Consider the following 27,137-nt stretch of genomic DNA (forward strand, 5'->3'; position numbering starts at 1 on the left):
CAGCTATTTCTCAAGAAGCACAGTTACCCATAAAGGATGGCAAGGCGTTGGTCCAAAATCCGAAGGGCCTGCCCTGTGATTCCCTGGCAGTACCAAACAGTATCACTATCTGCCATTTACACTTGAAGGACCACCAGATCTCCTGGATCCCATGGCCCAGGTGACAGAGCAGCTTGCACAGCATCCTGGACCTTTGGCAAAATCTTGGTCTTGTTCTGGGTCCCACTCAAAATTAGCAGCATTTTGAGTCAGGAAACAGGCCACAGCAAAATACCCCAAATGAGGACTATGTTGTCTTTAACGTCCAGAGAGCCACTGAATGTTGTGCCTCTTTCTTGATTGTAGGAGGGTCCAGATACAAAAACTTATCCTTGTCTTAACCTTAGATGTGATATCTCAAGATACGTCACACCACTGGACCCCTAGAAATTTCTCTGAGGTAGGAGGTCCCTGAAATTTTATCAGATTTGTTTCTTACACTCTGACACTAAAATGTTTTACTAACAAGTCTAATGTAGTTGGTGCTTCTTATTCACGAGGTCCAGTCAACATAATGTCCTCAATTTAATGGACCAGTGTGAACCAGGTGATTCAGAGCCACACAAACTAAATTATGATGTAGGGCTGGAGAGCCGATATACCCCTGAGGTAGGACAGTGAAGGTGTATTGCTGGCCTTGCCAGCTGGCAGCAAACTTTTTCAGTTAGACCTTATTGACAGAGATGGAGAAAAGATATTTACCAGATCAAGAGCTGTACACAGTCACCTGGGGATGTAGTAAACTGCTCGAGCAATAAAACCATATATGGTATAGCAGCTGCAACTGCAATCACCACACAGCTAAGCTTATAATAATTCACTGTCATTCTCCAAGATCCATCTGTTTATGCACAGGCCAAACAGATCAGATGAATGCAGAAGTGGTGGGAATCACCATCCCTGCATGTTTCATGTCCTTGATGATGGCACTAATATCTGCAATTCCTCCAGAAATGAGAAACTGCTTTCGGTTTACTATGTTGTTAGATGAGGCAATTATACTGTCTTCCATTTAGCCTTTCTCACCATAATCACCTTCATTCCACTGGTCAGGGAACCAATGTGGAGACTGAAACAGCTGCTGAATATATCTATTCCAATTATGCATTCTGGAACTGGACAAAACACCACAGGATGGACTTGGGGACCCACTGAGCCCACTGTGAGACAGACTTGAACTAAAACTTCAGTGATTACTTGATCTCCATAGGCCACTATGCTGACTGATAGACCAAAGGGACAATTTGGGTCTCTTGGAATTAGCATCAGTCCAAAGCCAATATCCAGTAGTCTTTGGAAGGTCTGATTATTTCCTTCTCCCCAATGCACAATTACCCTAGTAAAAGGCTGTAGGTCCCTTTGGGGAGGGCTAGGAGAAAGATTACCGGTATACCCTTTGGCAGTGTACCAGAGTCCTTCTGCAAGGGGACCTTGCCTCGTCTTCACTCAAAGGATTCTAAGTCTGCAAAAATTCAAGTCTTAGAATTGACTGATGGGTCATGACTCTGTTTTTATGATTCAGGCCAGACTTCTGTTCACCTGACCTAGAACTTTTCTTCTTATACAGATCAAGTAAGAATTTAGTAGGCTTCCTGTCTTTTCACTTCTAGAACCACCATAATCAACTAGCCAACACCACTGTTCTGCATGAGTCAGACTATTATAACTGACACTTTGACTCTGCTGTCCAAACCTGGTTCACCTTGCCTTTGACATTCAGATGTCACGACTGGGTCCTGTCACCCTGGAATTCATTTCCTCTCATTTACATTTAGTTTTCCCGATTCAGTGACTGCATTCCCACTGAATCAATCACAGAACTCTTCAAGGATGCCAGAACTCCCCTCACAATTTATCTCTCATAATATTAGTAAAAGGTATGTCCTCTGGACCCTCCCAGTTGGGGTGAGCACTTCTTAAATGACAAATCCACTCTAATATGCCTATCTCCCTAAGCCTCTGAATCCCTTCAAAGCCTTTAAATCCCTGAACCAAAATAGGTAGGTCCTGTGTTTGGAAGGAATGATGCTAAAGCTGAAACTCCAGTACTTTGACCACCTCATGTGAAGAGTTGACTCATTGGAAAAAGACTCTGATGCTGGGGCGAATTGGGGGCAGGAGGAGAAGGGGACGACAGAGGATGAGATGGCTGGATGGCATCACTGACTCAATGGACGTGAGTCTGGGTGAACTCCGGGAGTTGGTGATGGACAGGGAGGCCTGGCGAGCTGCAATTCATGGGGTCGCAAAGAGTCGGACACGACTGAACGACTGAACTGAACTGAACTGTGTTTCCAACTCACTCACTGTGTGCCACCTTTTGGTGCATATTTCAGTCAAACAGCCACACTAAATGCAGAAGCTCTGCTTAGTGAGCCCATATACATAAATTCTGTCTGGTTTGGTTTTATGTTCTTTTCATGATTATGCCGTACCTCTAGTATCATTCTCACACATGTTCCCTGGATTTCTGTCTGTATAAATTAGAAAGCTCAAGTAGTTCTTTTGGAGTGTAGAACATTTCCCCATAAGTCACACTTTGTACCTCATCTTTAGAAACCTGCTGGGATTTGAGTCTAGTCATAGATCTAGAAGAGTGTAGGGGCAGGTCTTAAGGAGATCAGCACTGCCTTTTTTGGCAACTGCCTCTGGAGTAGCCATTAATGCAAAATTAATCCCCTCAGATCTCAGACAGTTGTGGAGAGCTACTCCCACAGGAGTGAGGCAGAGCCCCCAGTGAGGATGAGAAAGCCACCATCACTGAGCATGGGAAGGATGCTTCCACTGGCAAAAATACTCATCAGCATTGAGGGGCTCAATGTGTCCAGCTTCATCAGGGTCTTCCCTTGCATTCCTAGTCTAACTTTCAGGACCCCATTACTTTTCAATCAATGCTCTCCCTATAATGTATCATTTACATTACTCTCATCTACTTGACTGGGAGGTCCTTGAAAATCAAGTGACATTTATTTCTGTATCTTCCACTGCCTAGTACAGAACCCTGAAATTATAGTCAGGGCTCAATAAAGATTTCTGTTGAGTTGAATTTTGCTTCTCACCACAGCTCAGTAGTCCATTATTTCACTTTCATAAACTCAGTTTGACAGTCATTAAATCCTTGTTCATGAACCTATCAAAGGTCTCATCTGCTACTAGTGTCCTTTAACAGAAAACAGAGCTATTTACCAAAAAAAAACACATAAAGGACTTGCTTGCTCACATTTTTCTAAGATAATATAAAACTGTCCTAATCACGGATTTTCATTTCTTCCTGAATCAAGGTACCAGTATCTTTGGCAGGATCATTTTTTTCATCTGATTTCAACTTGTAATTTATGTTTTTCACTTTCATATATAATAAGTAATTGAGTACCAAATGTATCTTAAAGACTTCTAAAATATATATACTCTAGCTCATCAAAAACAGAATTAAATATGCATGTGGAAACAAAAATGTCTGAAACACACAAAGCCTCTATAATTGGGTATATTCCTGACAAATCTGACATCTTCTGAGCAATGTTTGAACAACTTTTCCTCTGTACCATTATGAAGATTAACTGAGCCATTAGCTAAAAATCCAAAGTTTTCTGACAAGGCAATCTAGGCAATCCCAATGGTTCTTTTTTTATATGCAATAGTGTCAAGATCCTACAGAAATGTCAACTGACACTCTCTCTCTACTGAGTAAATATATAACCAAATCCAAAAAATGCTAGCTATTGGGTGATGGCACTGACAACAGTAAGTTTTATTCACTTAAGTTCCATTCATTGTGTATAAGTATTTCTACACTTTAACCCCATGTTCTTATCAACTGTTTGAAAGCAACAATCATCCAAATCTCTTCTGAAGTAGTGAAAATAACATTCTCAATTATGACTCTCGGGTAATACAAGATGACAAGATGCTAAGTCAGTGAGTTAAATGCTAGGGAAAAAATAATAAGTTCAGTTACCTTTAATTACTAAGGCATTAAAACTCCACAAGTACAAGTCTAGAGATTTTTCACCAAATTGAAAAAAAAAAAAAACACTGAGCTTCTACTTACCTTTCTTTACTAGAAAATCCCATTAACCAAGTACTATGTTCAGGCATAGCATACTATAAGCATTCAATAATGTTTTATTTTTATTTTAATATTTCTATTAATGTTTAAGCATAATTCACAAGCCCTAACTAAATATTTCCCCTATTTAAATTGACTCAAAAATATAAGACAGAATGGCATAATTCCAAGTGGCCACACAAGACAAAGAACACAGAGTTTACATAAAGAGTTCACCAAGACAGAAAAACAGCAAGAAAAATAGTAACAATAAAAATATTAAAAACCTGGAGAGGAGAGAAAAAAATTTGATATCCCGAGTTGCCACATTACATATATATATATAATGTATTTTAAAGTATATATACACAACAAACGTATATTTATAAATGTCTAGTTTCAACAAAAATTGATACATGCCAAGAAACAAAAACATAGAGCCCCTACACAGAGGAAAAAAATACAGTCAACAGAAATTTACTTGTGAGGAAACTCAGACATTAGACTTATTAGACAAAGATATTAAAATTCACAACTCTAATATGTTCAAATATCATGTCTCAAATCACTAAAGGAAACTGTGCCTAAATAAAGGAAAAATAATAACAAAGTCTCACAAAATAAAGAATATTAATGAAAAGACAGGAGTTATAAAAATAAAACATAAAATATGGAGTTTATTTACAGGTCAGCAATGGAGAAACAGACATAGAGAATAGACTTATGGACATGGGAGAGGGGAGTATGGGAAGAGTAACATGGAAACTTACAATATCATATGTAAAATAGACTGCAAAGGGGAATTTGCTGGATGGCTCAGGAAACTCAAACAGGGGCTCTGTATCAATCTAGAGGGGTGAGATGGGGCAGGAGATGGGAGGGAGGTTCAAAAGGGAGGGGATATATGTATATCTATGACCAATTCATAATGAGGTTTGACAGAAAACAACAAAATTCTGTAAAGCAATTATCCTCCAATAAAAAAAATAAATTAAAAAAAAAATCTAGAGTTGAAAGTACATTGACTGAAATTTTAAAACATCCACTAGAAGACCTCAACACCAAATTTATGAAATGATAGAAGGAAGAATCAGTGAATGTGAAGATAGGTCAATTGAGATTAACCAGTCTGAGCAAAAGGAAAAAGGATAAAAAAAAAAAATTAACAAAGTATCAAAGACCTGTGGATAACCACCAAGAATACTAACATATACATAAGCATAATCAGAGTTCCAGAAAACAAGGAGACAAAGAAAGGGGCAGAAAAACTACTTAAGGAAATAATGCTAGAAAATTTCACAAATTTGATGAAAAACATTAACCTACACATCCAAGAAGTTCAACAAATTCCAAGTAGGATAAAATTAAAAGAGACCCCACTTTAAGGTGTCATAATCAAACTTTCAAATGCCAAGGACAAAGAGAGAATCTTGTAATCAGCAAAACAGAAGCAACTCATCAGGTACAAGCAATCAGTGATAAGATTTTTAATCTGACTTTTCATAAACAACCATGGAGGCAGAAGGCAATGGAATGGCCCAAAGCGCTGAAAGAGAGACTTTCAACCAAGAATTCTATACCCAACAAAACTAATACTAAAAAAAAAAAAAAAAAAATGAAGGAGAAATTAAGACTTACTCGAAGCAAAAACAAAGAGAATTTATCACCAGGAAGTCTTATCTATGAGGAATTCTAAAAGGAGCAATCAGGCTGAAATGAAAGAACCACACAAAGCGACTAAATTCTCACAAAGAAATAAAGAGCACCAGTAAAGATAACTACACAGGCAAATATAAAAGACACAGGTAAATATAAAAATTGTCTTTTATAATCACGAGTGTGATCACTGACCTAGAGCCAGACATCCTGGAATGTGAAGTCAAGGGGGCCTTAGAAAGCATCACTATGAACAAGGCTAGTGGAGGTGGTGGAATTCCAGTTGTGCTATTTCAAATAATGAAAGATGATGCTGTGAAAGTGCTGCACTCAATATGCCAGCAAATTTGGAAAACTCAGCAGTGGCCACAGGACTGGAAAAGGTCCGTTTTCATTCCAGTCCCAAAGAAAGGCAATGCTAAAGAATGCTCAAACTACAGCACAATTGCACTCATCTCACATGCTAGTGTAAAGTAATGCTCAAAATTCTCCAAGCCAGGCTTCAGCAATATGTGAACCGTGAACTTCCTGATGTTCAAGCTGGTTTTAGAAAAGGCAGAGAAACCAGAGATCAAATTGCCAACATCCGCTGGATCATCGAAAAAGCAAGAGAGTTCCAAAAAAACATCTATTTCTGCTTTATTGACTATGCCAAAGCCTTGGACTGTGTGGATCACAATAAACTGTGGAAAATTCTGAAAGAGATGGGAATACCAGACCACCTGATCTGCCTCTTGAGAAATTTGTATGCAGGTCAGGAAGCAACAGTTAGAACTGGACATGGAACAACAGACTGGTTCCAAATAGGAAAAGGAGTTCGTCAAGGCTGTATATTGTCACCCTGCTTATTTAACTTATATGCAGAGTACATCATGAGAAACGCTGGACTGGAAGAAACACAAGCTGGAATCAAGATTGCCGGGAGAAATATCAATCACCTCAGATATGCAGATGACACCACCCTTATGGCAGAAAGTGAAGAGGAACTCAAAAGCCTCTTGATGAAAGTGAAAGTGGAGAGTGAAAAAGTTGGCTTAAAGCTCAACATTCAGAAAACGAAGATCATGGCATCTGGTCCTACCACTTCATGGGAAACAGATGGGCAAACAGTAGACACAGTGTCAGACTTTATTTTTCTGGGCTCCAAAATCACTACAGATGGTGACTGCAGCCATGAAATTAAAAGACACTTACTCCTTGGAAGGAAAGTTATGACCAACCTAGATAGCATATTCAAAAGCAGAGACATTACTTTGCCAACAAAGGTTCGTCTAGTCAAGGCTATGGTTTTTCCTCTGGTCATGTACAACTGTGAGAGTTGGACTGTAAAGAAGGCTGAGCGCCAAAGAATTGATGCTTTTGAACTGTGGTGTTGGAGAAGACTCTTGAGAGTCCCTTAGACTGCAAGGAGACCCAACCAGTCCATTCTGAAGGAGATCAGTCCTGGGATTTCTTTGGAAGGAATGATGCTAAAGCTGAAGCTCCTGTACTTTGGCCACGTCATGCGAAGAGTTGACTCACTGGAAAAGACTCTGATGCTGGGAGGGATTGGGGGCAAGAGGAGAAGGGGACGACAGAGGATGAGAGGACTGGATGGCATCACTGACTCGATGGACGTGAGTCTCAGTGAACTCCGGGAGTTGGTGATGGACAGGGAGGCCTGGCGTGCGGCGATTCATGGGGTCGCAAAGAGTCGGACACGACTGAGCGACTGATCTGATCTGATATAAATATAGATATATTTTGGGCTTTCCTGGTGGCTCAGACAGTAAAGAATCTGCCTGCAATGTGGAAGACATGGGTTCGATCCCTGGGTGGGAAGATCCCCTGGAGAAGAGAATGGCTACTCACTCCAGTATTCTGACCTAGAGAATTCCAAGGGCAGAGGAGCCTGGCAGGCTACAGTCCATGGGGTCACAAAGAGTCAGAGACACCTGACTTTCACAAAAGGTATATTCGTAATTCTTTTTTCACCTATACAATTTACAAGACAACTGCACAAAGAAAGACTGCAAATCTGTGTTGATGGGCATCAACATAGAAAGATGTAATTTATGCGATAGCTGCACAACAAAGGAGAAGAAATGGAACTACATAGGGGCAAACTCTTTATAAATGTGAGATTGTTGGTGCTAATTCAAAATAGACACCAAACAGACTGTTATAAAGTCATTAGTTGTAATCCCCAGGGCAATCACTAAAAAAGTAACTTAAACATAGTGAAAGAAACAATAAAAGAATTAAAATGGAACACTAGAAAATATCTACTTAATACAACACAAAGCAGTAATGGGATTAAGGAACAGCAACAACAAAAACACTTAAAAATATACAGAAAACAAATAGTAGGTTGATGCAAATGTAACTGCAGTTTTTGCTTGTAGAAATTTGCCATTTGATATTGGAATACATTCTTAAATAAATGTGGTTATGTTAAACATCATTTTAATGTGCATTTATTTTTTTTCTACTGACTTATTACTTGCAGTTTATTTTATATTTACTTTAGACTAGGGAACTGATGTTAGACAAAAAAAGCAATTTTCTTATCTGAGTTCAAAATGGGAGGTAAAACAGCAGAGACAACTCACAACATCAACAACACATTTGGCCCAGGAACTTCTAACAAACATACGGTGCAGTGTTGGTTCAAGGAGTTTTGCAGAGGAGATGACAGCCTTGAAGATGAAGAGTATAGTGGCCAGCCACTAGAAGTTGACAACGACCAATTTAGAGACATCATTGAAGCTAATTCTCTTACAACTACAGGAGAAGTTGCCCAAGAACACAATGTCAGCCACGGAGTTGAGTTCTTTGGAATTTGAAGCAAATTTGAAAGGTGAAAAGGCTCGGTAAATGGGTGCCTTGTGAACTGACTGCAAATCAAAAAAATCATTGTTCTGAAGAGTCTTCTTCTCTTATTCCATGCAACACCAATTAACCATTCCTCGACTGGACTGTGGCATGCAAAGAAAACTGGATTTTATATGACAACCAGCAACAATTAGCTCAGTGGCTGGACTGAGAAGAAGCTCCAAAGCACTTCCCAAAGCCAAACTTGCACCAAAAAAAAAAAGGTCATGGTCACTCTTCGGTGATCTGAACAACTATAGCTTTTTGAATCCCAGAGAAACCATTACATTTGAAAAGTATGCTCAGCAAATCGATGAGATGCACCAAAAACTGCAATGTCTGCAGCACACATTGGTCAATAAAAAGGGCCCAATTCTTATCCATGACAACACCTGACCACACATCGCACAACCAACGATTCACAAGTTGAATGAACTGGGCTACAAAATTTTGCCTCTTCCACCATATTCACCTGACCTGTCATTAACCAACTACCACTTCTTCAAGCATCTGAACAACTTTTTGCAGGGAAAATGCTTCCACCACCAGCAGGAGGCAGAAAATTCTTTCCAAGAGTTCCTCAAATCCCAAAGTACAGATTTTTATGCTACAGGAATAAACAAACCTATTTCTCACTGGCAAAAATGTGTTTGTTGTAATGGTTCCTATTTTGATTAATACAGATGTAACTAAGCCTAGTTATAATGATTTAAAAATCATGATTCGAAACTGCAATTACGTATGCACCAACTTAACAGTACAATGGCAAGTATAATCCCTATCTTATCAGTAATTATCTTAAATACACGTGTGTTAAACAACCTGATCAAAAGGCAGAAATTTACAGAATGAAGAAAAAGCATGATCCAACTACATACTGACTACAACACCTTAGATTCAAAGACACAAGTACAATATTATACACCAGTAACACATGAAGTATAACTGAATACTTCATAATCAATATGCAGATGGTATACTATAAACAACCCAAGGTTTGGAGCATCCATTTCTTAAAAGTCTGTAAGTCAACCAAAAATCTGATTTTCATTCATCCAACATGTAGTTTTTTAGTAATATTCATGTAAACTCCTAAGTCTATCAGAGAAGCACACACATATTAATGGATCTTGCATAATATAGTATTATCTTTACTACAATTGCAGAAGTTTTGAATTATTATAATACAAAAGTAAAACATCTTGAAATGTTCATGTAGACCCTCTTTTACCACAAAATTGGACACAACATAAAAGGCAATTTGGCTGGCTTCTTCACTATCTATGCCTGCTTTTGGTAGGAGATGCACATGGTCTATGTTAGCAAGGCTGGCAAAAGGAGATAAAGACAGTCTTTCCTGAATACCACTTAATGGAAAAAGTGATTTCACACTTTACAAAACAGTGTTTTTTTCATTGATATAATTAGTCTATATGAATATATGTGTTCAATAGCATTATGTAAATGCCAAAATGTTCATACTCTTCTAAAGATAAAAGGTTTACTAGAATTATAACATGCTGCATTTTAAAGCACCTAACATTACTTCTAATCTTCATCTAATAAACCTGTAACTTAAAAATAATCTTCTCATTTCAAAATTTTAAAATTATTGTCTTCTCTACTAGTGACAATAAATGTATCCCTAATTCTTTAAGTAAAACTACAGCAATAGCTAATAACAGTCTTTCTACTCCTTATTTGAGACTTGACAGGGAAGGGAAGAGGATACAGGGCAAGAAATATCTAAAATAATTTAAAATTAGACAATATAAAAGAATATAAATAAAATATAAATTTCTATTTGGGCATTTTATATTTAACTGAAACTGACTCGTTTTGATTTATTAAATAGCTTAATGAGCTTATTTTAAAAATTAAAATAAGAAGACCAATCCAGAACAAGCAGAATATATACAAAATGCTTACATGAACTCCATATTGGTATTGTCAGTTCAGTTCAGTCGCTCAGTCATGTCCAATTATTTGCAACCCCATTAACCACAGGACGCCAGGCCTCTCTGTCCATCACCAACTCCTGGAGTCCACCCAAACCCATGTCCATTGAGTCGGTGATGCCACCCAACCATCTAATCCACTGTTGTCCCCTTCTCCTCCTGCCCTCAATCTTTCCCAGCATCAGGGTCTTTTCAAATGAGTCAGCTCTTCCATCAGGTGGCCAAAGTATTGAAGTTTGAGCTTCAACATCAGTCCTTCCAATGAACACCCAGGACTGATCTCCTTTAGAATGGACTGGCTGCATCTCCTTGCAGTCCAAGGGACTCTCAAGAGTCTTCTCCAACACCACAGTTCAAAAGCATCAATTCTTCACTGCTCAGCTTTCTTTATACTCCAACTCTCACATCCATACATGACCACTGGAAAAACCATAGCCTTGACTAGACGGACCTTCGTTGGCAAAGTATCGTCTCTGCTTTTTAATATGCTGTCTAGGTTGGTCATAACTTTGCTTCAAAAGAGTAAGCGTCTTTTAATTGCATGGCTACAATCACCATCTGCAGTGATTTTGGAGCTCAAAAAAATAAAGTCAGCCACTGTTTCCACTGTTTCCCCATCTACTTGCCATGAAGTGATGGGACCAGATGCCATCATCGTTTTCTGAATGTTGAGCTTTAAGCCAGCTTTTTCACTCTCCTCTTTCACTTTCATCAAGAGGCTCTTTAGTTCTTCGTTACTTTCTGCCATAAGGGTGGTATCACCTGCATATCTGAGGTTACTGATATTTCTCCCAGCATTCTTGACTCCAGCTTGTGCTTCTTCCAGCCCAGCGTTTCTCATGATGTACTTGGCATAGATGTTACATAAGTAGGGTGACAGTATAGAGCCTTGATGTACTCGTTTTCCTATTTGGAACCAGTCTGTTGTTCCATATCCAGTTCTAACTGTTGCTTCCTGACCTGCATACAGGTGTCTCAAGAGGCAGGTCAGGTGGTCTGGTATTCCCATCTCTTTCAGAATTTTCCACAGTTTATTGTGATCCACACAGTCAAAGGCTTTGGCATAGTCAATAAAGCAGAAATACATGTTTTTTTGGAACTCTCTTGCTTTTTCGATGATCCAGCGGATGTTGGCAATTTGATCTCTGTTCCTCTACCTTTTCTAAAACCAGCTTGAACATCTGGAAGTTCACAGTTCACGTACTGTTGAAGCCTGGCTTGGAGAATTTTGAGCATTCCTTTGCTAGCATGTGAGATGAGTGCAATTGTATGGTATTTAGAGTATTCTTTGGCATTGCCTTTCTTTGGGATTGGAATGAAAATGGACCTTTTCCAGTCCTGTGGCCACTTCTGAGTTTTCCAAATTTGCTGACATGTTGAGTGCAGCACTTTCACAGCATCATCTTTCAGGATTTGGAATAGCTCAACTGGAATTCCATCACCTCCACTAGCTTTGTTCGTAGGGATGCTTCCTAAGGCCCACTTGACTTCACATTCCAGGATGTTCGGCTCTAGGTGAGTGATCACACCATCATGATTATCTGGGTCATGAAGATCTTTTTTGTCCAGTTCTTCTGTGTATTCTTGCCACCTCTTCTTAATATCTTCTGCTTCTGTTAGGTCCATACCATTTCTGTCTTTTATTGTGCCCATCTTTGCATGAAATGTTCCCTTTGTATCTCTAATTTTCTTGAAGAGATCTCTTGTCTTTCCCATTCTATTGCTTTCCTCTATTTCTTTGCACTGATCACTGAGGAAGGCTTTCTTATCTCTCCTTGCTATTCTTTGGACCTCTGCATTCAAATGATATATCTTTCCTTTTCTCCTTTGCTTTTCACTTCCCTTCTTTTCACAGCTATTTGTAAGGCTTCCTCAGACGGCCTGAGTAGGAAGTCAAAAAACACCTGGAATAACAGGCAAATTTGAATGAAAAAAAAAAAAAAAAACAGGCAAATTTGACCTTGGAGTACAGAATGAAGTAGGGCAAAGACTAAGAGAGTTCTGCCAAGGGAACGCACTGGGCATAGCAAACAACCTCTTCCAACAACACAAGAGAAGACTCTACACGTGGACATCACCGGATGGTCAACACTGAAATCAGATTGCTTATATTCTTTGCAGCCAAAGATGGAGACACTCTATACAGTCAGCAAAAACAAGACCGGGAGCTGACTGTGGCTCAGATCATGAACTCCTTATTGCCAAATTCAGACTGAAATTGAAGAAAGTGGAGAAACCCACTAGACCATTCAGGTACGACCTAAGTCAAATCCCTTATGACTATACAGTGGAAGTGAGAAATAGATTTAAGGAACTAGATCTGATAGAGTGCCTGATGAACTATGGACGGAGGTTTGTGACATTGTACAGGAGACAGGAATCAAGACTATCTCCAAGAAAAAGAAATGCAAAAAAGCAATGGCTGTCTGAGGAGGCCTTACAAATACAAATATTGGTATTGTAGTCTACAAATAAAAGCAGTATAAAAAAAAAACACTTGTGATCAATCCAACTGTACCACTCACTGTTGATACAACCTTGAATAACATTGTTCACTTGTCTGAGACTCAGTTTCCTCACCTATTAAATAGGGACAATACTACTTGGCTACAACAAAAGAGTCTGGTTGGAATTCAATAAAATAACATGCATAAAGGGTTTCTGCATGATACTGAACACAAAGATTTCTACAATCCTTATAAAAAGAACTTGAGCATTTTACATTACACAAAATGCATCAGGAATTTTATCTAGATCACTGGCAGAAAAATAATAATGTGGAAGGAAAAGTCATTTACTTATTGCACATGCTAAACCTATAAAATAAATGATATAAACTAGATAAATCTAATAAACTGAGTTTCTGAAATCCTAGGAGTCTATCTTGCAACACTGCTCCAAAAAAATCAACGATATTAACTGCCACCTTTTGCTCCAAAATTTGTTGCAAATAAAGGCCCAGGCAGATAAATTCTAGGAATATTAAATTAAACAAGGCAGCAGTGTATATTAAGAATTTGGAAAAAGTTCATGCATTTTGAGTAATAATCACTTTTTAAAAAATCAACTAAAAGAATTTTATCAGAATTATGCACATAGACTTAATATTAATTCTAATGGGGAAAACAACCATCTGAATGACAAATCAAGAACATACAAGTCAAATTTTCAAGAAATTCATGATGCAGTAAGCAATGTGTGTAATGTTTAGTGAAAAGGAAAAAATATGACAATATTTACAACTTTGTTTTTTAAATGTTTTCAAAATAAAAACAAACAAAAAAATGCCGGAATTTTTATGCAGGAATAATAATGCAGGAATTATTTCATACTAATAGAAATGGATTAATTCTTTTCTTTACTGGTTTATTTTTCAACTTTCCATTCTAATCAACTACAATTTCCACAATCAAAAAAATACAAAATTCATTTTGATTTTTAAAAAATTTTCACTAGAAGTTAAAGAAAATTTCCTCAATTTGATGAGAATTGTATTTACAAAAAACCAATAGCTAACTACTTTGTGGTAAAAGATAACATACTCTCCCCACTAAGATGAGAATTAAGACAAGGATGTCAGCTCTTACTTGTTCTGTTTAACCTCATCGTGAAGGTCCTAGCCAGTATAATGAGAAAATAAAATAAATAAAAGGCAAATAGGAAAATATGAACTAACTAAAACTGTCTCTACTGGCAGACAAGATTGTTTACATAGAAAATTCCAAACAGTCTAGAAAACCTATTAGTGTAAGTGAATTTATTAACAAGACTGAGAATTCAGGGTCAAAATAAAGTATCAATTTATTTATATAAATAATTGTAAATTGAAATTTTTAAAAAGAATACCATTTACAATAGCACCAAATAACATAAAACAGACACTTTTTAAATGTGTGTTAAAGTTCTTTGCTAAAAGCTTAAAATACTAATGAGGAAAATCAAGGCTTTATTAAAATGTATTAGAAACCATTCAGATGTCAATTCTCTTCAAGCAAAATTATAACTTCAATGCATCCAGAATCAAAATTCCAGGATGCTTTTCTATAGAAATAGGCTGATTCTACAAACATATATGGAAAGAAAGAGCTAGGATAACTAAAACAATTAAAAAGAAAAAAAAAAAATTGGAAGACTCAGACTTCCTAATTTCAAAACAAAACTACGAAGTTACATTAATGAAGACAGTGTAGTTTGGGCCAAAAGAAAGACACATGGAATGACAGAACCGAACTGAGAGTCCAGGAACGTATCTACACATAGAGTCAACTGATTTCTGACAAAAATGCTAAGAAATTTTACTGAAGAAAGGATAGTAAGGATAGTCTCTTCAACAAGTGTTACTGGACAAATTAGGTGTCCATATACCAAAAAAAAGAAAGAAAGAGAGAAAAAGAACTTTGACACATATCTTGTACTACAAACAGAAATGAATAAAAGGCTGATCAAAACAGATCACAGAACTAAAGGTAAAATCTAAAACTATAAAAGTTCTAACAGAAAACACAGAAAAAAAAAAAAAACCATTGTATCTCTGGGTTAGTCAAATTTTTCTAGATAGGTCGCAAAAGCACAAATTACAAAAGAAAAAAAAATGATAATGTGGACTTCTTCAAAATGTACAACTTCAACTCTTTGAAAGATACAATTAAGAAAATAAAAAGACAAACCACAGACTGAAAGAAAATATCTGTCAACCTATATATGATAAAGTAATTGTATCCAGACTTCTTACAACTCAGTAATAAAACAGACCAAAGGTTTTAACAGATACTTCACAAAAGAAAACACACAAGATAGCAAATGACAGCAAATGAGCACATGAAAAGATGCTCAAAGTATTGCTGTGCTTAGTCACTCAGTCGTTTCCAACTGTTTGTGACCCCATGGACTGTAGCCCACCAGGCTCCTCTGTCCATGGGGATTCTCCAGGCAAGCATATTGGAGTGGGTTATCATGCCCTCCTCCAGGGGATCTTCCCAACTCAGAGATCAAACCCAGGTCTCCCACGTTGTAGGCAGATTCTTTACCATCTGAGCCACCAGGGAAGCTCAACATATTAGCTGATAGGAAAATTCAAACTAAAACATCGTTGAGATAGCCCTAAATATCTATTAGAATAGCTGAAATTAAAAGCAAAATGACAAATGCTGACCAGCATGTGGAGAAAATGGAACCATCAAACAATGCTGGTAATTTCTTATCTTTGGTAATGTTATAAAGTTAAGTGAACATTTGCCACATGATCAGAGATTCATACTCCTAGAAATTTAACCAAAAGATATGAAAGCATTTATCTACACAAAGACCCACAGAAGAATGTACAAAGAAATGTATGTGAATGTTTATAGCACCTTCATTCCTAAATGAGAAACACTGGAAACAACCTAAATGTCCATCAACTGGTGAATAAATAAGACTGTGATATAGCCATAAAATGAAATAGGCAGTCAGATCAGTCAGTCATGTCTAACACTTTGCGATCCTAAGGACTACAACATGCCAGGCTTCCCTGTCCATCACCAACTCCCAGAGCTTGCTCAAGCTTATGTCCATAAAGTAGGTGATGCCACCCAACCATCTCATCCTCTGTCATCTCCTTCTCCTCCTGCCTTCAATCTTTCCCAGCATCAGGGTTTTTTTAAATGAGTCAGTTCTTTCACTTCAGTGGCCAAAGTACTGGAGTTTCAAGTTCAGCATCAGTCCTTCCAATGAATATTCAGGCCAGATTTCCTTTAGGATTGACTGGATCTCCTTGCAGTCCAAGGGATTCTCAAGAGTCTTCTCCAACACCACAGTTCAAAAGCATCAATTCTTCTGTGCTCAGCTTTCTTTACAGTCCAACTCTCACATTCACACATGACTATTGGAAAGACCACAGCTTTGACTAGACAGACCTTTGTCAGCAAAGTAATGTCTCTGTTTTTTAATATGCTGTCTAAGTCATAGCTTTTCTTCCAAGGAGTGTCTTTTAAATACATGGCTGCAGTCACCATCTGCAGTGATTTTGGAGCTCAGGAAAATAAAGTCTGTCACTGTTTCCATTGTTTCCCCATCTATGTGCCATGAAGTGATGGGACGAGATGCCACAAGCTTCGTTTTCTGAATGTTGAGTTTTAAACCAGCTTTTTCATTCTCCTCTTTCACTTTCTTCAAGAGGCTCTTCAGTTCTCCTTCACTTTCTGCCAAAATAGGGGTATCATCTGCATATCTGAGGTTATTGATATTTCTCCCCGCAATCTTGATTCCAGCTTGTGCTTCATCCAGCCCAGCGTTTCTCATGATATACTCTGCATATAAGTTAAATAAGCAGGGTGACAATAGACAGCCTTGAAGTACTCCTTTCCTGATTTGGAACCAGTCCATTGTTCCATGTCTGGTTCTAACTGTTGCTTCTTGACCTGCATACAGATTTCTCGGGAGGTAGGTCAGGTGGTCTGATACTCCCATCTCCTGAAAAATTTTCCAGTTTGTTGTGATCCACACAGTCAAAGGCTTTGGCATAATCAATAAAGCACAAGTATATGTTTTTGTGAAACTCTCTTGCTTTTTTGATGATTCAACGGATGTTGGCAGTTAGATCTCTGGTTCCTCTGCCTTTTCTAAAACCAGCTTGAACATCTGGAAGTTCACGGTTCACGTACTGTTGAAGCCTGGCTTGGAGAATTTTGAGCATTACTTTACTAGCATGTGAGATGAGTGCAATTGTGCAGTAGTTTTGAGTATTCTTTGGCATTGCCTTTCTTTGGGATTGGAATGAAAACTGACCTTTTCCAGTCCTGTGGCCACTGCTGACCAAACTTGCTGGCATATTGAGTGCAGCATTTTCACAGCTTCTAGGATTTCACACTTTCAAATCTTTTAGGATTTGAAATAGCTCAACTGGAACTCCATCACCTCCACTAGCTTTGTTTGTAGGGATGCTTCCTAAGGCCCACTTGACTTCGCATCCCAGGATGTCTGGCTCTAAATGAGTGATCACACATCATGGTTATCTGGGTCATGAAGATCTTTTTTGTACAGTTCTTCTTTGTATTCTTGCCACCTCTTCTTTATATCTTCTGCTTCTATTAGTTCCATACCATTTTTGTCCTTTATTGTGCCCATCTTTGCATGAAATGTTCCCTTGGTATCACTAATTTTCTTGAGGAGATCTCTAGTCTTTCCTATTCTACCATTCAATATCACAATAATCCAAGTTTATGCCCCAACTAGTTATGCTGAAGAAGCTGAAGTTAAACAGTTCTATGAAGACCTGTAAGACCTTCTAGCACTAACAGCCAAAACATATATCCCTTTCATCATAGGGGACTGGAAAGCAAAAGTAGGAAGTCAAGAGGTACCTGGAATAACAGGCAAATTTGGCCTTGGAGTACAAAATGAAGCAAGCCAAAGGCTAACAGTTTTGCCAAGAGAATGCACTGGTCATAGGAAACACACTCTTCCAACAACACAAGAGAAGACTCTACACTGGATATCACCAGATGGTCAATACCAAAATCACACTGATTATATTCTTTGCAGCCAAAGATGGAGAAGCTCTATACAGTCAGCAAAAACAAGACCGGGAGCTGACTGTGGCTCAGATCATGAACTTCTTATTGCCAAATTCAGACTTAAATTGAAGAAAGTAGAGAAAGCCACTAGACCATTCAGGTTTGACTTAAATCCCTTATGATCATATAGTGGAAGTGACCAATAGATTCAAGGGATTAGATCTGATAGACACAGTGCCCAAAGAACTATGGACGAAGGTTCGTGACATTGTACAGGAGCAGTGATCAAAACCATCCCCAAGAAAAACAAATGCAAAAAGACAAAATGGTTGTCTGAGGAGGCCTTACAAATAGCTGAGAAAAGAAGAGAAGCTAAAAGCAAAGGAGAAAAGGAAAGATATACCCATTTGAATGCAGAGTTCCAAAGAATAGCAAGGAGAGGTAAGAAAGCCTTCCTCAGTGATTAATGCAAAGAAATGAAATAGTACTTGGCAATAAAGCAAAAAAGGACAAAGCACTGATACATGCACCAAAATGGGTGAATCACAAAAGCATTAAGTGAAAGAAACCAGAAAAAAATTCTATTTGTTGTAGGAGTCTGTTTATATGACATTCCAGAAAAGACAAAGCTATATGGATAGGGAACAGATCAGTGGTTGCCTGATCAACCACTGAGGGGAGGAAACCAACTACAAAGTCGCATGAGGGAACTTTTTGGAATGATTGAAATGTTCTGTGTCTGGATTGTGGTGGTAGTTATACGAATATTGTGCATGTGTCAGTTTAAAGAACAAGATACTAGAGTGTTTTTACTTATAAACTATACCTCAATAAGCCCACATTTTAAAAGACACAAGACACGCTCTTTTGAAAAATATGTTGTTGTTATTTAATTTTTCAGTCATGTCTGACTCTCTGCAACACTGTGGACTGTAGCCAACTGGACTCCTCTGTCCAAGGAATTTTTTAGGCAAGAATACAGGGATGGGATGCCATTTACTTCTCCAGGGAATATTCCCCACCCAGGGATCAAGTCCCAGTCTCCTACATTAGCAGGTGGGTTCTTTACCACTGAGCCACCAGGGAAGCTTTGAAAAATATGTTTCAAATTAAGTGACAACCCAATAAATGGGTATTGGGGTGGAAGAGAAACAGTGGGGGAAACAAAAATTTTTTAGAAATATTACAAATCAAAATACTGATTTATCATTAGTAAAAAGAAACACACTGATATAAAAAGTTACTCCAGTGTGTCCTTTTTATTGTTCTCATTGTCTAGACAGAAAATAACAAAATTTGATGAGTTTCAAGAAAGACCAAAAGTCACAAGTAACAGATTGATAAAGGAGGCACAGTGATTACAAGCTAAAATTTGGAAACACTCACCTAAACATGCCCTTTCCAAGTTACTAACAAAAATGACCTCAGCCAACTAAATGCACTTCCACCCCAATTTCTGCTATGAAATACAAGACAATAAACATAGTTTTCTTTATTCATAACAATCCTATATACTTTACAACCATATATATATAGCTAAGAATACAAGATAAAGTGCCTCTAACTAGGCAAATTCCTATTTGTCCATTTAAGCTTCAGACTAGCTACTTGGTAACCATCTATCTTCTTTTTTTTTCCCCACTGCCACTCCAAAAAAAAAAAAAAATGCTGTCTCTCTATGATGACTTTCTGCAGTTTCTGTTTGATATCAAGATGATTAAAATAAAATAGGAGCTTTGAGCTGATCACTCCAAGAAGAAGATACATTTTTCCATTTAATAGAAGTTAGGTAAATTGTAACTTTCACCACTTTGTTTTATGTTTATTCCATTTGGCGTGTACTGTTGCTGGGAAACCAGTTAATAATAAGATTTCCCAACTCACAGAACAACTTCCTAGCCAGCCTGCAGTATACCAAACTTCGTAACCAGGGCAATTCTCTACCACACAATTTACCCAGTAGCCAGCACCATACAGGTGCACTCTCTCTGGCGTCCTCCAGCTCCATCAACCTTACAGGTACAGTAGCGCTAATCCCCTCAATGGAACAGAAACTGCAGCAGAAAGCAAATGAGATAGAGGATACAGGTCTCCGATGGCAGAGAACAACGTGAATTTATTGCCAGTCCCTGTCATCCCATCCAGCTAAATATTCTGGGAACTCGGTCTTAAACTGTAGGGTGAAATGTTAGCCCATCCCCCCGTGACAAGATGAAAAATCAGCCCACCCCCATCACCAGCACTAATGCAACATTCAAAATGCCGTCCAAAAGCCTTCGTCCAACTACCACCCAGATAAATATTTAACGAGTAAGGTGGGCATCAGTTCCTGTACAGTTCAGAAGGGGAGATAAGGAGAAAGAGAGTCCTAATTCCTAAGGCGCCTCTAAATCACCTACAGCTGTGGTCAGAACTTGACCCTCCAGGTAATCAGGCTGTGCCCCAACTCTCATCAGGGAAGCAAGTGAGAGTAGCAGCAGCAACATCATCCTACCAAAAAAAAACAAACCCCACTCAGAGCTGCTTTTAATAGGGTTCCCACTCCTTCAAGTGAAGCCAAACATAGGTTTTACGTCCAAAGCTTTGCTCCGCAGTATGCAACAAGGGCAGATGGAAGAATCATCTTTATTGTAGGAGAGGGGGCGCACTTAAGGGGATGAAAGATGCCTCACCACTTGGAAAGTTACCGGCCACTGCCTTCACTCTGAAATGCTACTTTTATTGCAGCCTGTGGCCCAAAGTAAAGACAAGGAAATATGACTGTCTGACGGACCCTGTTGTACTTAAGTCAAAGGGAAAACTTAAACAAGACGCGATCGGTGAAAACTCGGCAAGGATCAAAGTCACCGTTCATGGGAGCTTTGGTGACACAGTAATCACGTGTACTTGTGCGTAGACTTTCGAAAACATTCGGTTCTGGAACATGCAGGGGCAGAAATCTGCCGGCGAGGGAAAGCACGGGTAGACACCGCCCGCTGGGGAGCGAGGCTCAGCTCCCGCCCGCGGCGGGTCACGCCCCGTGACTCCCCGGCCCGAGACCTCCCTGGGCCGGGGTCGTACCTGCCGGTGGCAGAAGCCCGTCCGCGCTCCCAGCCCGTGCCCAGGCCGCCTCACGGCGCGCCGCCGGCCTCGTGCGGCCCGGGCCCCAGACCCAGGCCCAGAAGGCGAGCGTCCGTTTACCTGCGCCCCGGCTCTCGCCGCTGCCGCCTGCCGTCACTGCCACCACAGCTGCGCTGCTCCCCCACAGCGCCAGGTGAGCCACCCCCAGCACACAGCCACGCGCGCGCCCCCGGGCGCGACCCAGACCTAGGGGAATGCGGCCCAGGAACAGGCGTTGGGACAGCGCACTCACCACCCGGCTTCCAGAGCCTCTGCCCCCGGAAGTTGATTCCCGCCAAGGCCCGCCCAACACCGCGCCTGTCACTCAACGCCCACAGGCGCGTCACGTATGCCCAGGCCAAGCGCGAGCCCCAGGCCCAATCTTGTGAGACCCGCCAGTTTTGGCTCCTGTGGTCTTCAGAGCGCTTCCCTGTGAAACAGGTTGACTCGGGCGCTACCTCCTGTTGGTTACAGCTTCTTGTTCACTTGAATGACAGACCCTGTTTATGTGCCTAACCCATTCAAGTCAAACCATCCCCATAATGGCACTCCTGTCTAGGACTTTGTAGGACTGGTCCTGAGAAGAACGGGCCCTGATTTCTTAACCACTTCCAAACATACTACCCTAAATACTGGAACTGAGTTAAGTGCTTAAGAAAAGAGTGGACTAGACAACGTCTCCTCTTGACCATCAGAACTCTCACAGCACCCAGTCAAGTTCAGAGCCTCTCCAGACCACTGATGCATGACTCCAGCCAAAGAGCTCTGCTCTAGAATTACGTTTGTTCTTGGCTTTATCTCCACATCACAGTGATCTGTACATGCCATCTCTGTTCAAAGGAAAATCTGTTTTCAGCTGCCAAGGTACTCCCTGTTTACCAAACCTTCAAATAGTTTCTCCTAAAGAAAAGCTGCTAAGTCACTTCAGTCGTGTCCAACTCTGTGCGACCCCATAGACGGCAACCCACCAGGCTCCTCCGTCCCTGGGATTCTCCAGGCAAGAACACTGGAGTGGGTTGCCATTTCCTTCTCCAATGCATGAAAGTGAAAAGTGAAAGTGGAGTCGCTCAATCGTGTCCGACTCTTTGAGACCCCATGGACTGCAGCCTACCAGGCTCCTCCGTCCATGGGATTTTCCAGGCAAAAGTATTGGAGTGGGGTGCCATTGCCTTCTCTGCCTAAAGAAAAGAGAGAATGATAAAATGACTATTTTATTTGAAAACAAGCATGGTTATATAAAGTTGTTTTGTTGCTATTGTTCCATTTCAGATCTAACCTAGGTCTCCCATATTGCCAACAGATTCTTTACCATCTGAGCCGCTAGAGAAGACACCCATATATAGATTTTTTTTAAATAAAGATTCTTCCAATTTTGACATAATAGGGATTTGTTGTTGTTTAGTCACTGAGTCATGTTTGACTCTTTGCAACCCCATGGACTGTAGCCCACCAGGTACCTCTGTCCATGGGATTTCCCAGGCTCCATTACTTTCTCCAGTGGGTCTTCCCCACCCAGAGATCAAACCTGTGACTCTTGCATTGGCAGGTGAATTCTTTACCACCGAGCCACGGGGAAAGCGAAGAGGGATTTGGGAACATTTACCAATTTGTTAATGTAACTACTAAGCCAAGTTGGGACAATCCAAAAAGAGCACAAGATACACTCAAGATTTTACCTTCAAGGAGTCAACAGCCAAATAAGAAAGACAAGTAGCCTGGGAATTTAATCATTAGTCTCTGGAATATTGATGATCATTGTAGAACAGGCATTCTTTAACATTTTGAACTTTAACATTTTGGACATTATTTTTCTCATCTTTCCATTGAACAAAAGTGGATCAAGCCTGTAATCATCTCTGCTCTGTATTGGAGGTGGAAAATGTCAGCAAAGAATCCTAACAAGTTTTCCAGTAATTGCAGGCTCAAGGGATTAACAAACAGTTTCAATATTGAGCATGGATATCACCTCTTATGTACCCTTTTTTTCCTGTCCACCATCTTAGGTGTGTGCAAAGCCAACATTTGTATTATAGGATACTTTCCTACACATTATTTGTTTACCTGTGTACTGGACCACCAAGTCAAGGACCACTTCTCATTTGCACATCTTTTAGTCTACTTCTCCTTTATCTTTATATTCTGCAATCTAGCACAGTGTCTAGTGATTAGAAGAAAGAATTTAATATGTTTCTTAAGCTGAATGTATACAATTATCTTTGTATTATTTTGTGCCTCAAATTTCTTTCTGCTACAAACGTCAAATAAGTTTCTGAGAGTTTTCACTGATATAACATGCTCCTTCTGTCCCACCTAATCCAATATTCAATATTGAGCTGATTTATAATAATAATAGAAACTAATATTTATTGAACATTCACTTTGTTCCCGGCTAAATATTTTCATCTGTTATATAATTTGTCATCACACTAATCCTCTGAAATAATTATACTGATATATTCACTTTTTAGATGAGGATACAGGCTTAGGAAAGGTAACTTGACCAAGTGGCAGAGCAGATTCAGATCAAGTCTGCTGAACAAAAAGATTTGTTAATTCACTACAATGTGCTATCTCTGCTTTTCACATCATTCATTTAGGTATCCAGATTTCTCCAGCACCAGGAAGTCTTTCTCTCCTTTTATTAAGTATAGTTCAGTGGTTGTTGGTATAATCACAAAGTTGTGCAACGATCACAACAATCAACTTCAGAACATTTTCATCACCCCCCAAAAGAAACTTCATAGCCTTTGTCAGTCACTTCCTATTCCTCTTGTTCCCTTCTCCCTGATGCCCTAGACAGGCACTAATCTACTTTTTTTGTCTCTTTAGGTTTGTCTATTCAGGACATGGCCTGTGAACAGAATCATGCAATATGTGGTTTTTTGTGACTGGCTTCTTTCACTTCAAGCCATGTTGACAAACTTTGTTTATCCATTCTTCAATTGGTAGACATTTGGATTGTTTCCACTTTTAGGCTATTATGAGTAATGCTTCTATAAACATTGATATACAAGTTTTTGTATCAACATATGTTTTCATTTCTCTTGAGTGTATATATATATATATATAGCAGTGGAATTGCTGGGTCATGTGGTAACTCTATGTTTAATCTTTTGAGGAACAGTTGAACTGTTTTCCAAAGTGGCTACTATTTTTTCATTCCCATTTGCAATGTACTAAGGCCCTAATCTGGAGAAGGCAATGGCACCCCACTCCAGTACTCTTGCCTGGAAAATCGCATGGACAGAGGAGCCTGGTGGGCTGCAGTCCATGGGGTCACTAAGAGTCGGACACAACCGAGCAACTTCACTTTCACTTTTCACGTTCATGCATTGGAGAAGGAAATGGCAACCCACTCCAGTGTTCTTGCCTGGAGAATCCCAGGGACGGGGGAGCCTGGTGGGCTGCCGTCGATGGGATCACGTAGAGTTGGACACAACTGAAGTGACTTAGCAGCAGCAAGGCCCTAATATCTCCACAGTGAGCCTTTTTATCTCCTCTAGAACTTATGACTCTATTACTGACTTTCCATAAGTCATCTTTTTTATTGTTAGTTACCTTTGTTATTTATGTATCTACAGACTTACCACCCTAATAGATTGTGACATTCTGAGACGAGAAACATAGTTCCTGCCCTCAAGAAGATTAAATTTGGAGAAAGATGTAGAGGATCAAATCAACTATGATGATAGTAAGCACTGAAATCAAGTTTGTTGTTGAAATGTGGAGGAGCATCTCACTCACTCTGCATTAAACAGGAAGTACTTCTCATAAAATGTAAAGCACAAGATGAATTTTGAAGAATCAATTAGAATTGGCCAAGCTAAGAAGAGATGAAAATGTGCTCCAGACAAAGAAGCATGCACCTTTATATGTATTTCCTTGCATATGAACTGTTGACTTAAGTGTTGTGTAGTGTGTATGTCGTCTGTGGGGTCGCACAGAGTTGGACACGACTGAAGCGACTTAGCAGCAGCAGCAGTGTGTATGTAGATATCATGGAAGCAAAGGTGATGATGAGGGAAATGTGGCAGAGGAAATGGAAAAATGTAAATAGGGCAAGATGAATAGTTTTGCTTCCCCAACCCAGATAACCACAATGGTGTGATTACTCACCTAGAGCCAGACATCCTGGAATGTGAAGTCAAGTGGGCCTTAGAAAGCATCAGTATGAACAAAGCTAGTGGAGGTAATGAAATTCCAGTTGAGCTATTTCAGATCCTGAAAGATGATGCTGTGAAAGTGCTGCACTCAATATTCCAGCAAATTTGGAAAACTCAGCAGTGGCCACAGGACTGGAAAAGGTCAGCTTTCATTCCAATTCCCCAAAAAGGCAATGCCAAATAATGCTCAAACTACCACACAATTGCACTCATCTCACACACTAGTAAAATAATACTCAAAATTCTCCAAGGCAGGCTTCAACGGTACATGATTGGTGAACTTCCAAATGTTCAAGCTGAATTTAGAAAAGGCAGGGCAACCAAAGATCAAATCACCAACATCCACTAGATCACTGAGGAAGAAAGAGAGGTCCAGAAAAATATCTACTTCTGCTTTATTGACTATGCCAAAACCTTTGACTGTGTGGATCACAATAAACTGTGGGAAATTATGAAAGAGATGGGAATACCAGACCACCTGACCTGCCTCTTGAGAAACCTATATGCAGGTCATGAAACAACAGTTAGAACTGGACATGGAACAACAAACTGGTTCCAAATAGGAAAAGTAGTGCATCAAGGCTGTATATTGTCACCCTGCTTATTTAACTTGTATGCAGAGTACATCATGAGAAACGCTGGGCTGCAGGAAGCACAAGCTGGCATCAAGATTGCGGAGAAATATCAGTAACCTCGGATATGCAGATGACAGCACCCTTATGGCAGAAAGTGAAGAGGAACTCAAAAGCCTCTAGATGAAAGTGAAAGAAGAGAGTCAAAAAGTTGGCTTAAAGCTCAACATTTGGAAGACGAAGATTATGGCATCTGGTCCCATCACTTCATGGCAAATAGATGGGGAAACAGTGCAAACAGTGTCAGACTTTATTTTTGGGAGCTCCAAAATCACTGCAGATGGTGATTGCAGCCATGAAATTAAAAGACACTTACTCCTTGGAAGGAAAGTTATGACCAAACTAGATAGCATATTGAAAAGCAGAGACATTACTTTGCCAACAAAGGTTCGTCTAGTCAAGGCTGTGGTTTTTCCAGTGGTCGTGTATGGATGTGAGAGTTGGACTGTGAAGAAAGCTGAAAGCCGAAGAACTGATGCTTTTGAACGGTGGTGTTGGAGAAGACTCTTGAGAGTCCCTTGGACTGCAAGGAGATCCAACCAGTCCATTCTGAAGGAGATCAGCCCTGGGATTTCTTTGGAAGGAATGATGCTAAAGCTGAAACTCCAGTACTTTGGCTACCTGATGCGCAGAGTTGACTCATTGGAAAAGACTCTGATGCTGGGAGGGTTTGAGGGCAGGAGGAGAAGGGGACGACAGAGGATAAGATGTCTGGATGGCATCACCGAGTCGACGGACGTGAGTTTGAGTGAACTCCAGGATTTGGTGATGGACAGGGAGGCCTGGCGTGCTGCAATTCATGGGGTCGCAAAGAGTCAGACACGACTGAGTGACTGAATTGAACTGAACTGAACTGAAGGAGTTTGAAATCTAATGGAAATCTAATGGATTGTTTAGGCAAGTTTGGGGGAGAATTACTTCAGGAGCAATGTGTAAGGTGGAGGCATTAGAGAATAAATGGCCAAGACTGGGAAAACAAACCAATTATTATAATAGAAGACTGATGAAATAATAAAAATGAGAAATTTTGAAAGTCTGAGTTGAGGTAGTAGCCATGAAGTTGGCAAAAAGGATTTTTTTTTTTTTTTTATTCACGCCCGGTGGGGCACGGGCCCCCTCGACGCCCCGGGCCGCTCGCTCGGGCTGGCAGGATTTTAAAGGCATGGTGGGCAGCAAAAAAAAAGAAAAAAGAAAAA

The 27,137-nt window shown here is 39.7% G+C and overlaps 2 protein-coding genes across 33 annotated transcripts in view; one reads left to right on the plus strand and one right to left on the minus strand.

Moving 5' to 3' along the window:
- Positions 1-21,404, minus strand: part of CCDC91 (coiled-coil domain containing 91) — a 397,753-nt gene extending 376,349 nt beyond the window's left edge. For all 32 annotated transcript variants that reach the window (XR_015164151.1, XR_015164150.1, XR_015164147.1 and 29 more), the window contains exon 1: positions 21,228-21,404. The gene's annotated coding sequence lies outside the window, so the exon portion shown is untranslated. The remainder of the gene's footprint in view (positions 1-21,227) is intronic.
- LOC147372526 (uncharacterized) lies at positions 568-27,137 on the plus strand. Its single transcript, XM_086404340.1, has 4 exons — positions 568-648; positions 19,934-20,157; positions 20,921-22,010; positions 24,728-27,137. The coding sequence occupies exons 1-3, from the start codon at positions 568-570 to the stop codon at positions 21,660-21,662; spliced, it is 1,047 nt and encodes a 348-aa protein (XP_086260466.1). The 3' UTR covers positions 21,663-22,010; positions 24,728-27,137.

Source organism: Bos grunniens, chromosome 5, assembly GCF_055505025.1.
Source record: "Bos grunniens cultivar Pamir isolate PY7600 chromosome 5, Bosgru_T2T1.0, whole genome shotgun sequence".
NCBI lineage: Eukaryota > Metazoa > Chordata > Mammalia > Artiodactyla > Bovidae > Bos > Bos grunniens.

Bases quoted from the DNA above. Each gene is read 5' to 3' on its own strand.
- LOC147372526 (XM_086404340.1), top strand. From the start codon at position 568: ATGGACCAGTGTGAACCAGGTGATTCAGAGCCACACAAACTAAATTAT. The intron at 649-19,933 runs GTAGGACAGTGA...CCCAACTCACAG, and splicing joins AGAGCCGATATACCCCTGAG to AACAACTTCCTAGCCAGCCT. The intron at 20,158-20,920 runs GTGAATTTATTG...TTGGTGACACAG, and splicing joins CTCCGATGGCAGAGAACAAC to TAATCACGTGTACTTGTGCG.